Here is a 12114-nt window from a genome sequence, read left to right as displayed (position 1 = left end):
GTATCTGTCTTCTGTCTCGGTCTCGCTCGCGAACTGATGTTTATACCTACATTGATTTTAGCTATAAAGCTAAGCTTAAGTTTTTATTCGTCCTTACCGCTGCTTCGGGACAATAAGTGGGTCAGTCAACGATATGACGATATACAATGTAACGCACTAGATTTCGCGATCCGAACACTCGCTTTGTTCAACTGAAATGTATTGAGATTCTACATAAGTTTGGTTAGACATTCTATTATTATTATATTACTTATTGCTATCATTCTAACTAGTGACATTAGGATAATGGAGTGCTGGTACTAGTTTTAACAAAGACGACAGAATTAATGCAGCAGCTGCAGCGAACTTTAGTTTCAATCATTTCTAAAATAGAGCAAGAATTTTGCTTACGATAGCTTCCTTATCCTTCGTAACTCTATGGGATCAATGCTATTATAGATCGTAACATCCACGAAGTCGCGTCTCACCATTCTTCTGCTAATGTTTGAGTGTTATCGGTACACGCAAAATTATCCATGAGTGCACACGCACACTACAATAATGACGCTCGGATCAAACTCCCCGCACCCCGCGCTTCCCTCGGCCCAAAATTGGTGAGGCGCGTCTTCGTGGATAAAACGATGTACATGTGTGTGTACTTTATTAACCTGAGACATATTTCCTTAGCAACCCTGCCCACTCTGTCGGGCAGCCTGGGCCGCGCGGCGTCGGCGTCGCCCAAGAAGAAGGGCCGCGGCCGCCCGCGCAAGGCCGACAAGAAGCAGAGGAACGCGTCTCCTGACCTGTTCAGGTATTGTGTAGTTTTAAAGTCCGGTCGCCGAACACATAGAATTTCGTCCAATGACCCCTAGCTACCCATCCTTATCGAGTAGCTTGGGGTCATTGGACGAAATTGTATCTGCTCGGCGACCGGACTTTAGATATGTGTGGGGTTACTTCAGAGTACAATAGTACCATCACCATCACTATTAGGTACCGTTGATGTTATAAGAGACGAGTAAGGGTGAGTATATGAAATATGCGAACTTCTTGACTTACTAGTGGCCAAAACCTCTTTTCGTTTTGATGCTAAATTAGATGGGGTCAGCTCCTACAATGGAAACGTCCAACGATTCTGCAACCTCAAGTGGCAAAAGTCGGAACTAATAACCCAATATTTACAGTGGCGCCCTCCTGTCAGTGTCATATCTGGGACTACTATAAGCTAGATTTTGCCCGTTTGAAAAACCTTATTTTTGTTTACCTTTAAAAATAAATATTGGTGTGTTTTCGGAAATAGTCTTCCATTTATGAATACTCATTTGCAGATCGATGCAGAGCGGGTCGGGCAAGCCGCCGGCGGCGCCGGTGGCGGCGGCCTTCCTGCAGTACCGCGGGCCGCCTGGCGAGGTCGGCTCCGACAGCGACCTGGCGCTCTCCAGGTAACGGGAAATCAACCCTAAGCCTAGGCGCAGACCACCGATTTTTAGTTGGCCGATAGTTGGGTCGAGCTGTTGATCAGTATGGAGATGTATGAAAGTGCGCACATTACACCGATTTGGTATCGGCCGATTCTTCATACAAATTAGGATCGGGCCCAACTACCGGCCAACTAAAAGTCGGTGGTCTGCGCCTAGGCTTAACAAGTTACATTTTTTAATTGGTTTCAATTTAAGACAAAGACAGTCAAAAATATGACAGTACAGTCCTATCAACTTAAGCTGAGAATTGCATTCGTGTGAGTGATCGCCAAAAGTACAGTTAGTAAAACACATACAAATAAAATTAATGTTTTATTAAAAGAAACTCCATAAAACTTTTATTTTATTTTATTAAACAAATAAAATAAAATAAAAATAAAATAAATAAAACACTAGCTACTGGGCCTATCGGAATTGGGCCGATGTAACAACACTTGACACATCCTTTTAAATAAATAAATAAATAAAAACAGGTCCTCGCTCAGCATATGCCAATTGCCAAGGCACGTAGTACCTCGACGCTGATATTCTGCGAGCACCGTTTATAGAGAGGGCGTCCAGCCAGCCTTACAAAATACAACAAAAAGACAAACAAATTTATAAAATTACTAAATAAAAACAGACTAAAAACTTTTCGTTCACACCTTTAAAATACGTATTCAATTAGCATAAAATTTCTTTCACTTGCCTGCTTAATGGTTTTCGTACAGGAAATTTACTTACAGTAGGAGCCATTTCACTAATATTTGGAACACAATTACATAAAATTACACGTCTATCTGCTACCAGTACCGGGGGTGAAGTGAAGTATGTGAGCGGCAGGGAAGTGACGCGTGGCGGACGCGCCGCGCCTCAGGCCGCTTGCCACTCTACACTATCGGTGTGCACTCACACAAATGCAATTCTCAGCTTAAGTTGAGAGGACTGTAACTGTATTCCCATTCCCTTAGCGGGAGCTAGTCCAAAAATTGTGGCCTCAAAAGTCTAATCAAGTCCTAGGTTAGGTGTAAATTCCGAGGTAAAAAGTATTATTTTTATTGTTTCTTAGAACGAGAATATGCAGTGTCGCAACCAACTCCACTTTTGTTATTCATATGGCTATATAACCTCTATTGTACTATCGGCAATAATATTAACTGCCCATTGCCGGTCATGTCCTCTCGTTCGCAAAGAATCACCATTTGATGAGAGCGAGAGCAAAAACGGAAATAAATCAATAAATATCCTTGGACATTTTACACTGCGCTGCTAGTCCCAAACTAAGCAAATACCATGGGTACTAGACAACGGATATAAACATACTTAAATACTTTTGGATGTGTAGTAAGTATTTTTATCTTGTCTCCTCCAGGTCGTCGAGCAGTAGCTCGGCGTGGTCGCAGTCGTGCTCGTCGTGCACGCACTACGACGACGACAACGCCTCCACGCACTCCTGCGACCTCAGCTCCTCCGACGCGTGAGTTCACTTGTTTAGATTTTAATATACCTACCGATTTTGACTACAACTACAACGTGAGTTGTCTGACTGAAATTTTACGTAATTTTAAACTTTAAAGGGTAGATGCAGTTTTGGGTGGTACAGCGACAGCACATCAGACTATTGATGCAAAATAGTTGATGTATAAGATGTCACAATGTTTAGTTAAAGTAAAGTTAGTGTAAATCAGTGGTTCCCAAACTTATTTAGTCTACTTCCCACTTTGAGAATAAATTATTTTTTAGCGCCCCCCATTTTTGTAGTCAAGAATCGAGCTCAGTCGTTGTCTAAGAGTCCTCCTAGTAGATGACGCCTCCCAAGCCTCTACACAACGTCCCGATTTTTTTTCTGGGTCTCTTACCGCCCCCCTTTAAGCCTGCAGCGCCCACAAGGGGGCGTTATCGCCCACTTTGGGAAAGACTGGTGTAAATGTTGTGGTCCGTTGCAGGTCAAGCGGCCCGGAGCGCACGGGCCGTCGCCGCACGCGCCGCGCCGACGCCTCCGACCCGGAACCCTCTACTCCTGTCAAGGTAACTCATAAATACACAAAACAATCTTATATACTTTACTAGCTGACCCGGCGAACTTTGTTCCGCCTTAATAAAATAATTTCGAACGGGATAAAAAGTATCCTATGTCCTTCTCCTGGCTCTAAACTACCTCCCTGACAATTTTCAGCTAAATCGGTTCAGCCGTTCTTGAGTTATAAGTGGAGTAACTAACACGACTTTCTTTTATATACAGGGTGTCCCGTAATGTAACGTCAAGCCGGAACTGGGTGTTGAGGCAAGTTGTGCTGGTTATCAGAAAAATATAAAAAAAAATCTATGTGGCATTTTGTCAAAATAATAGGCATTTAAAAAAACACAAAAAATTCTACTCCCTGTGACGGTCTTTTTACTCGTGTTGCCACAAATCTTCACTTTTTCCAAATTTTTTTTTTGTTATCTAACCCTGAATAATGTTTCTCTAAATTGTTATCAAAATTACAAAACCAGCTGCTCCAACTTGGATGAAAAAAATACATTATTCCCAAAAAAATATCAAAATAAAAATTTTGCCTAGTTTAAACTGACTGTACTGAAAAAAAATTGTACTACGCAAGTGTGGCAAGTGACGTCATAATTTGGCGCATTTAGTAAGGATTCCAAAATGGTATAACACTTTGTAAAATCTTGCTGTAATTGTCGACAATTTTTGTTTATTGGAAATAATCCCGTTTTTAACTTTATCTACCTTGGTTAAAAATATTATTCTAATGTGCCCAAAATTCAAGTTTCTGGCTTAAGTGAGGTGGAGAAGCCATGTTAATAGGTATGAGCGGGACGGAGAGGGCCATCTTACCAAGCATGGGATGTTATGGATATCCGTAACCGTAACCGAAACTACCGGATATCCGAAATAAAAAAATATCCATAACCGTAACCGAAACTGATTCAAAAGTTACGGATAGTTTCGGATAAAGGTGGAGTCTAAGGGTACAATTCCAAACTGCAAAACTCTTATGAAATATGCAGTATACACGCCGCAGCTGCAATGCCGCGCCCAGTTTGCGGTCTGCGGCCCGTCTTGGAATTGTACCTTAATATTTGTTACCAACTTGTCTGGCATTCGCTGGCACCATCTAATATGCCAGCCTGTTTTACCTTTATCCATAGGTGTCGTCTTAGTTGGTACATAAAGTAGCTATGTGGGTCACGCTCACGCAGCATCTTGCTATTTGTATTATACCTACATTTTTGAAATTCTAATAATTCCGTAACCTGAACTTTCGGATAATCTGAAATGATTTCATATCCGTGACCGTAACCGAAACCGGTATAATATTATTCTAATATCCGTAACCGTATCCATAACCGAAACTTCATATCCTTATTATCCCTGTTACCAAGTACAAGTGCAGGCAGAGCAGGTAGTAAAGGCGCGCGCGCACGGGTGACTTTTGTCACAGTATGTCAACTACTAATTACTGTCATGGTGACAAAAGTTTCTGTGACTGACTGTACGGTAGTCAGTCACAGAAACTTGAATTTTGGGCACATTAGAATAATAATTTTTAACCAAGGTAGATAAAGTTAGAAACGGGACTATTTCCAAAAAACCAAAAATTGTCGACAATTACAGCAAAAATTTACCAAGTGTTATACCATTTTGGAATCCTTACTAAATGCGCCAAATTATGACGTCACTTGCCACACTCGCGTAGTACATTTTTTTTTCAGTACAGTTAGTTTAAACTAGGCAAAATTTTTATTTTGAAATTTTTTTTGGGAATAATTTATTTTTTTCATCCAAGCTGGAGCAGCTGGTTTTGTAATTTTGATAACAATTTAGAGAAGCATTATTCAGGGTTACATAACAAAAAAAAAATTTGGAAAAAGTGAAGATTTGTGGCAACACGAGTAAAAAGACCGTCACCTGGAGTAGATTTTTTAGATTTTTTTTAAATGCCTATTATTTTGAAAATATGCCACATAGATTTTTTTTTATATTTTTCTGATAACCAGCACAACTTGCCTCAACACCCAGTTCCGGCTTGACGTTACATTACGGGACACCCTGTATATAGATAATATACTATAGGTCTAAGTGAGACATGTTTGGCGCATGTGGCAGCTACGATTGTAAATTTACAATCTACAACAATAGAATAAGCAATTTCTGATAAATAATGGCGCACGCGAATAGGTGACTTTTGTCACCGTGAGAGTATGTCTCTATTTTTCTCTTTATAAAGGTGTAAAAGAAACAGACTTACTAATCTTTCCAGTGCATATCCCTTCAATAAGCGTCTCCATAAATGTCGATAAGTTACTAGAGTTTCAATCATTTCCAAAATCTCAACAAATATTTATGTATTTAGAAACTCAACAGCTTATTTTACAATTTTCGTGTTAGTTTGAGGAGCATTAAATCTAAGCAATGAGGGTTTTCGCGTATGAAAGATCCGCTAGATGGCGGGACGTGGATGTGGGGTCTGACTGCTGCGTGATTGGTGGATTTTGACATATCTGTCAATGTCATGTCAAAAATAACCAATCATGCAGCATTTGGATCTCGCGTCTACGTATTGCCATCTGGCGGATTTTTCATACGCGAAAACCCTCATTAAAGAGTTTACTAGCAGCTTAAATAAGTTCGTTCATATTATTTAGGTAATGAGTACCAAGCGCTACGTTGCACGACGTAGATCTAGAAATATTAGAAAAATTAAACGGTTTAGCTCATCAAGTTATAGACAACTTATTAGAAGTATTAAGAGTATTTAAAAAATACTTTAACCCTCTATAGGGGCGCGGCACGCGGTCGTCGGCGTCCAAGATGCCCGTCAAGAGCGCCGCCGCATGTTTGATGTATTAGCAAAAGTTAGGTTTTTGTCTGACCAGTGTATTAGTGTAACAGGTAGAAGAGAAGTATTCGATTATTTTTTAAAATACTTTCAACCGCGGCAAGCGGTTGTCGACGCCCTAAGACACCCATCGAGAGCGCCGACGCATGTTTCATTAACTAAAAAACTTAGGTTTTTGTCTGACCTGTAGTGTAAGGCCCTTTTCACATGTTCCGTACCCGGTGGTGAAGTGTATGGGCATGCCGGAATAATTACGCCGGAACATGTGAAAGCTATGTACCATGCCCATACACTTCACCACCGGATACCCGGCGCCGGTTAGCCGGCAACCGGGACGTGTGAAAAGGGCCTAAGAGTATTTAAATACTTATAACCCTCTGTAGGGGCGCGGCACGCGGTCGTCGGCGTCCAAGACACCCGTCAAGAGCGCCGGCGCGCCGCTCGAGCCGCTGCAGCTGGTGTGGGCCAAGTGCCGGTGAGTCGTGTGCTGTACCAACTTGCTATCTATTACTGAAGCGTTTAGGTTCATATTCGCATGCGTATTAGCATAAATTGCATAGGAATTTGTATTTATATGTTAGGTATAGAGGGTTTGCTTCACACCGGGATGTACTATCCGTTCGCTTTAAGTTTGCCGCTGGCGATATTACGTTACTCGAAATGAAGCGTCTATAACTTTAACAAACTATATTTTAAATATTTTTTATTTATTATTATTGATAAAAAATGTGTATTTGCGTAAAATAAGACACATTAATTGCGTTTCATTACTAACTAATTGCGTTTAATCGCGGTTGGGAGAGGGGATGCGCATTCCACGGACCGGCAAACTTAGCGCGAACGGGTAGTACTCCGCGCGATTAAATGCAGTACGCCTGAAGCAAAATGTTCCTAAAATGTCTGCATTCCACCGCGCACAAATTATAGGAGATTTTTCGTATTTAGGAATACCGTAGCTGGATAAACTTGAGATATGAAAATATGAGTATATTACCAGTTGGATACATTCAGCTGGTACAATGTTTTTGTTGTGTTTAATTTACTATTGTTTTCAACAGAGGCTACCCGTGGTACCCAGCGCTGATAATCGACCCGAAGATCCCGAAAGGCTTCATCTACAACGGCGTGCCGCTGCCCGTCCCGCCACAAGACGTTCTCAATCTCAAGAAGAACCACTCGCACGAACCGGTCCTTTATCTCGTTCTATTCTTCGATGTCAAACGAACCTGGCAGTGGCTGCCGCCGAACAAACTCGAACTCCTGGGCGCCGACAAAGCCGTCGACCAGGCAAAACTGGTCGAATCCAGAAAGCCGACCGAACGGAAAGCCGTCAAAAAGGCGTTCGGCGACGCCATGCAGTTCCGGAAGCAGGTCGACGGAGAGAAATGACAAAGGTTTAGGGACCGGCCGCGGCGGTCGCGTAAGACTTTCAGCTTCGGGAATTTCTCGCTGTCGAACATCAGGACGCCGGAGACCACCGATTCCAGTGATTAGATTGTGGTGCAGTGATTGCGGTGAAATACCGGCCCAGTACAGTATAGATGTTTGAATGTGAAACCTGAACTGCGTGTAGTGGTAGGTAGTGCGTAGGGCTGTACAGATGGTTAAAACATTGATGAAGATGACCAAGAGGTCGTAGAATAGACGTTAGAGATAAGTTCTCACAGGCAGCAAATAGCTATTGAATGTATTGATATCACACTAAGATTGATTAAGGTTGTACAAGTTTGCATGCAAAGAGATCAGAGGTGGAATTGTGTAAAGCAATCGTTATCATTTGACAGTTCATAACGTACGATTATTCTGTCAAACGCTTTGTTTAACTGACTTTATCGTACGTTATGAACTGTCAAATGATTACGATTGCTTTACACAATTCCACCTCTGAAGAGGAGTTACAATTTCTTGTTGTATGTTGAAATTATGATGAATATAATATAATTAATTACATGTAGAATAATACTAATAAACTTAAAAATAATAGAATCTGCTTATAAAATAACTACTTAAATTAATAAATTGTGGGTATTTAGTTCTAAGTTTACCTGGCTATGGCAAAGCAAAGAGTTATGATTATTCAACCAAACTTACTATGTAGTTGTGTTAAATAAAATTAATGGATGTAATCCTAGAATGTTACAACATATTAATATAATGTTTTAATGTTGTCTGTATAATCGTTATTATAACTCCAGCTATTAAGACCATAGATTCAGTGAAATCAAGACATGAATGTTAATCTCTCACTTGCACTTAAAAACTAGTATAAAGTATAAATTATACTTACCACCAGTAAGTAGGTATTGTAAGGTCCAAATGTTTTCTGGGGATTGTAATAGATATAGCCATAATACATTTCTACTTATTTCAATTATGAAGACAGTTAGTGACCTAACAATATTATTTGAAATATCATCTTGTTTTGCACATTGTTTAATTTCTTGGTGTTTATTTTTAATTTATGTTGCCTTAATTTTGCTTAACAATTATTGTATTATTTGTTTTACACTATAAATCATGTTGGCTGGGCCAATAATAATATTATAAACATTCTTAGCAAGCTTCAAAATTGTTAAAAATAATAAATAAGGCATTTTACATTATTGTCTAGAATATAATAATTGATGAATTATTAAAACTTAGGTTTTGTTCTGACCAGTGTATTAGTGTAGGTCCTTGTTATTATTTGTTTAATTGTATTAAATTCAAGCTTGTTTTTTTAATAAAAAGAAATATCTAATTACTTACAGGTTGTTTATTTTATGCATAACATAAGATCCTATAAACTACTATTTTCAACTAATACATAATGTCTATCAATTCAATAAGCAATAATAAAACTATGTCACGGTGTGATAGGTCTATATTAAGTTATTAAAAACATAAGTTTGCTAGCATCTTCCCATATTTGTTGCCCATTTATTCATAGTGTTTGTCCCAGGCGTACAGTGGTCCTGGGGTTGGCCTTACATTAGCTGCTTGTTTGGGAGCCCTGTAAAGATACAATAACTTTTAATTTCTGAATAATATGTTCGTATTTGTGTTTCTAACAATTTGTTAGTTAAATTGTTTCTAATTGATTTATAACATGAATATAAAGATTACCCTTTGTCGGAACTGGCTTCAAGTAGCAACGTGGTGACATCAGATGGGGGAGCAACTTCACGACGAGCATCTCGAGTGTAATAGTAGTTGTGAGCGTGTCTGAAAAGAACACAAAATTTTATATTCTTAACAAACATGCTCTGAAAACTACAAGCCATCTTACTCGGCATTCATTTCATAATACTGAAGAATAACACTGGTCAACAAAAAAAATAAAATTGTTTGTTTCCTGTGATTTTTTTTCTGTTTCTATCTCAAATTGACGCATATTTTTTAAATATGGCAACAGTTTTTCTCTAACAGCTTTTGTTTTTAAGTTATAGCTATCTACCCTCATGTAATATTTTTACTTAGATTTTTGATTTAATTGGACAAAAAAATATATTTTGTTGGTGTTTTCGATATTGCTTCGTTATAAAGATGTTGTGTGCTTAATCCAGATGGCTTCTGCTATGTTTTTGGTAAATATAATATTTGAAAAACATCGAAAACCTCTATCGGACTTGATGAAAACTGCGTAACATCGACACTGTAATATAAATATTTGAAATTAAGTAATCAAGACCACAAATGAGTCATTTGTGTTCTGAGAATATGTGACATCTTTTAGGCCAACAAGGGGGCTACACAAAATTCCCGTTCCATGTGTATCTGGAATAGTCGTAACAAACAATAGCATTGGTTACAAAAAATTTGACCAGTGCGGCTTCCCGCACACACAACTTTTAGCTCTTCAGCTAAAGTTGATACAAACAATTTTATAAACGTGCCTTTAGTTAGCCAAGACCGTATCACCGTACTTCCACCACTTTATATTAAGCTCGGCATCTTGAAACAGTTTGTGAAGGCGCTTGACAAAATTGACGAATGTTTTAATTTTCTTTCACGAAATTTTTCAGGATTAAGCACAGAAAACTTAAAAGCTGGTAATTTTTGATGAGACTCGCATTAGGCAACTGGTGAATGATCGTAATTTTAAGAAATCAATGAGTGAAGTCCAGTCCTAAGCTTAAAATGATTTTTTTTTGGTTATAAGTAATTTCCTAAGCAAAAAGAGATTGTTGAGAGCATGCTATCCAACTTGCAAGAGCTAGGGTGCAACATGGGCATAAAAATACACTCCATGTACTCGCATTAACATCGATTTCCACAAAATGTTGGTGATTTTAGTGTGGAGCAGGATAAAAGTTTTCATTGGAATTTTCTGACAATGGGAGAAGGTTATCAGGGGCGTGGTGCTCATATATGAATGGCAGACCATTGCTGGAGTTTGCAACGAGATCTACTCAAACTTGCCTATTCAAGGAAATCATATAAAAGATCATTTGCTAGTGTTCAATAGAAATTTAATTAGCACAATGTATAATTTTTCTTATTTTTTTGTCAAAATAATAGAACTCTATATTTTAAAAAGTAAAGCTGTTGGCGATCTCCCAGTATTTTTTTCATAATCAGGGCCATAGAAATACCCAACAACAGAAAAAAAATTGAAGGAAAAAAAGCATGTGTTGACCAGTGTAATCAAAATTATGATTGGAGGAAGGATAGTATGTACTTCTACTTGTAAAATTTCGACCAGCTGATATTGACGTATAGGTTATGTTATTGAACTCACTTGTGCGAGACTCCATCAGGAATTTCCGGGGGAGGTTGCGTCCTAGCCGCTAATAACGGCGCAAAACGCAGGGCATTGTTGTGTTTCCTCTAAAAGGTTAAAATTAAATGAATAGAAATAAAGAGAACTTAAAGTTACATAATGTCAAGTATAAAATGGGAACTTACGCCTAATAGGAAATTCCTTAGGGCTTGCAAGGCAGGAGATATGTCGCGTAATGGGATCTTTCCTTTGCTCATTTTCGTAGACAAGTTCTTATTAGACTGAAGATCTAAAAAACACCAAATAAACACAAGTTGTGCTAGGATTTGGAAAAATCAATTCTTCTGTCAAAAACAGTCTGTCTGTCACATTGACATTTTAAGTTTTTAAAGCAGCAAAGAAAATTACTCTACACCTACACGCTGTATTGAATATTTATGGCAAAACTTATTTTGTAAACTTCATTCATCTAATCATTTCAGAATTTTTTGACTCAGAAAATCCAGCTTTTCAAAAATATTTATTAAAATTCTCGTGTGATATTTTTCAGCCATTTTTCAGCATTATTTATCAACATTGAGGATAAAAATGCATTCATCAAAAGCAAACCTTATTCTAAGAAAATGCTTCGTAAGTTCTTTAGTTCTAAATAATCATGAATATTTCCAAAGGTTTCTGATAATCTTCATAGCTTATATGATTAGAGAGCGAGCATAACTGTAGGGTAGCATCTAAAATGTTCATGCATTGCGTACTTCCTCTATTGTTCGTTTACTGATGAATGCATGATATCAACTTCTAGGCATGTTTTTAGTAGAAGTAGAAATGAAAAGCTGCTGACTATTAAATTCATGTTAATTTAAGTAACATATTAAAATTACTAACATAATATGCTATTTTTCTACCAGTACAAGTTCATGATTATGAGGACCTTTAAGAACTTCGTACAGCCCAAGATTCCAATCAAGGATGAATTGTAGGTTTACTGAATTTATTCTTAATGCTGTCTATTTAGCTAGATGTAGCATCTTCCCCTTTTATTGGTAGTTTGTATTAGAGTAGGCGCACACCGTTGATTTTTAGTTGGCCGATAGTTGTGCCCGTATTGTATGAAGAATCGGCCAAA

At 38.4% G+C, this 12114-nt stretch overlaps 2 protein-coding genes across 2 annotated transcripts in view; one reads left to right on the top strand and one right to left on the bottom strand.

The window, feature by feature from the left end:
- The window catches only part of LOC135082468 (peregrin-like), a 34340-nt gene extending 25420 nt beyond the window's left edge, over positions 1–8920 (top strand). Inside the window, exons 20-25 of the mRNA XM_063977264.1 lie at positions 667–790; positions 1308–1421; positions 2812–2916; positions 3386–3467; positions 6670–6761; positions 7345–8920. Coding sequence (XP_063833334.1) covers positions 667–790; positions 1308–1421; positions 2812–2916; positions 3386–3467; positions 6670–6761; positions 7345–7675 — 848 coding nt within the window. The 3' untranslated portion in view covers positions 7676–8920. The remainder of the gene's footprint in view (positions 1–666; positions 791–1307; positions 1422–2811; positions 2917–3385; positions 3468–6669; positions 6762–7344) is intronic.
- Positions 8921–9131: 211 nt separating this feature from the next.
- LOC135082318 (NADH dehydrogenase [ubiquinone] 1 alpha subcomplex subunit 7-like) lies at positions 9132–11353 on the bottom strand. Its single transcript, XM_063977108.1, has 4 exons — positions 11174–11353; positions 11007–11095; positions 9392–9490; positions 9132–9278 (listed from the first exon to the last, which is right to left on the bottom strand). The coding sequence occupies exons 1-4, from the start codon at positions 11243–11245 to the stop codon at positions 9206–9208; spliced, it is 333 nt and encodes a 110-aa protein (XP_063833178.1). The 5' UTR covers positions 11246–11353; the 3' UTR covers positions 9132–9205.
- Between the last annotated feature and the right edge of the window lie 761 nt (positions 11354–12114).

This window comes from Ostrinia nubilalis, chromosome 21 (genome assembly GCF_963855985.1).
Source record: "Ostrinia nubilalis chromosome 21, ilOstNubi1.1, whole genome shotgun sequence".
NCBI lineage: Eukaryota > Metazoa > Arthropoda > Insecta > Lepidoptera > Crambidae > Ostrinia > Ostrinia nubilalis.
The sequence above is the reverse complement of the archived record's forward strand: the minus strand, read 5'-3'. Positions and strand labels throughout refer to the sequence as shown.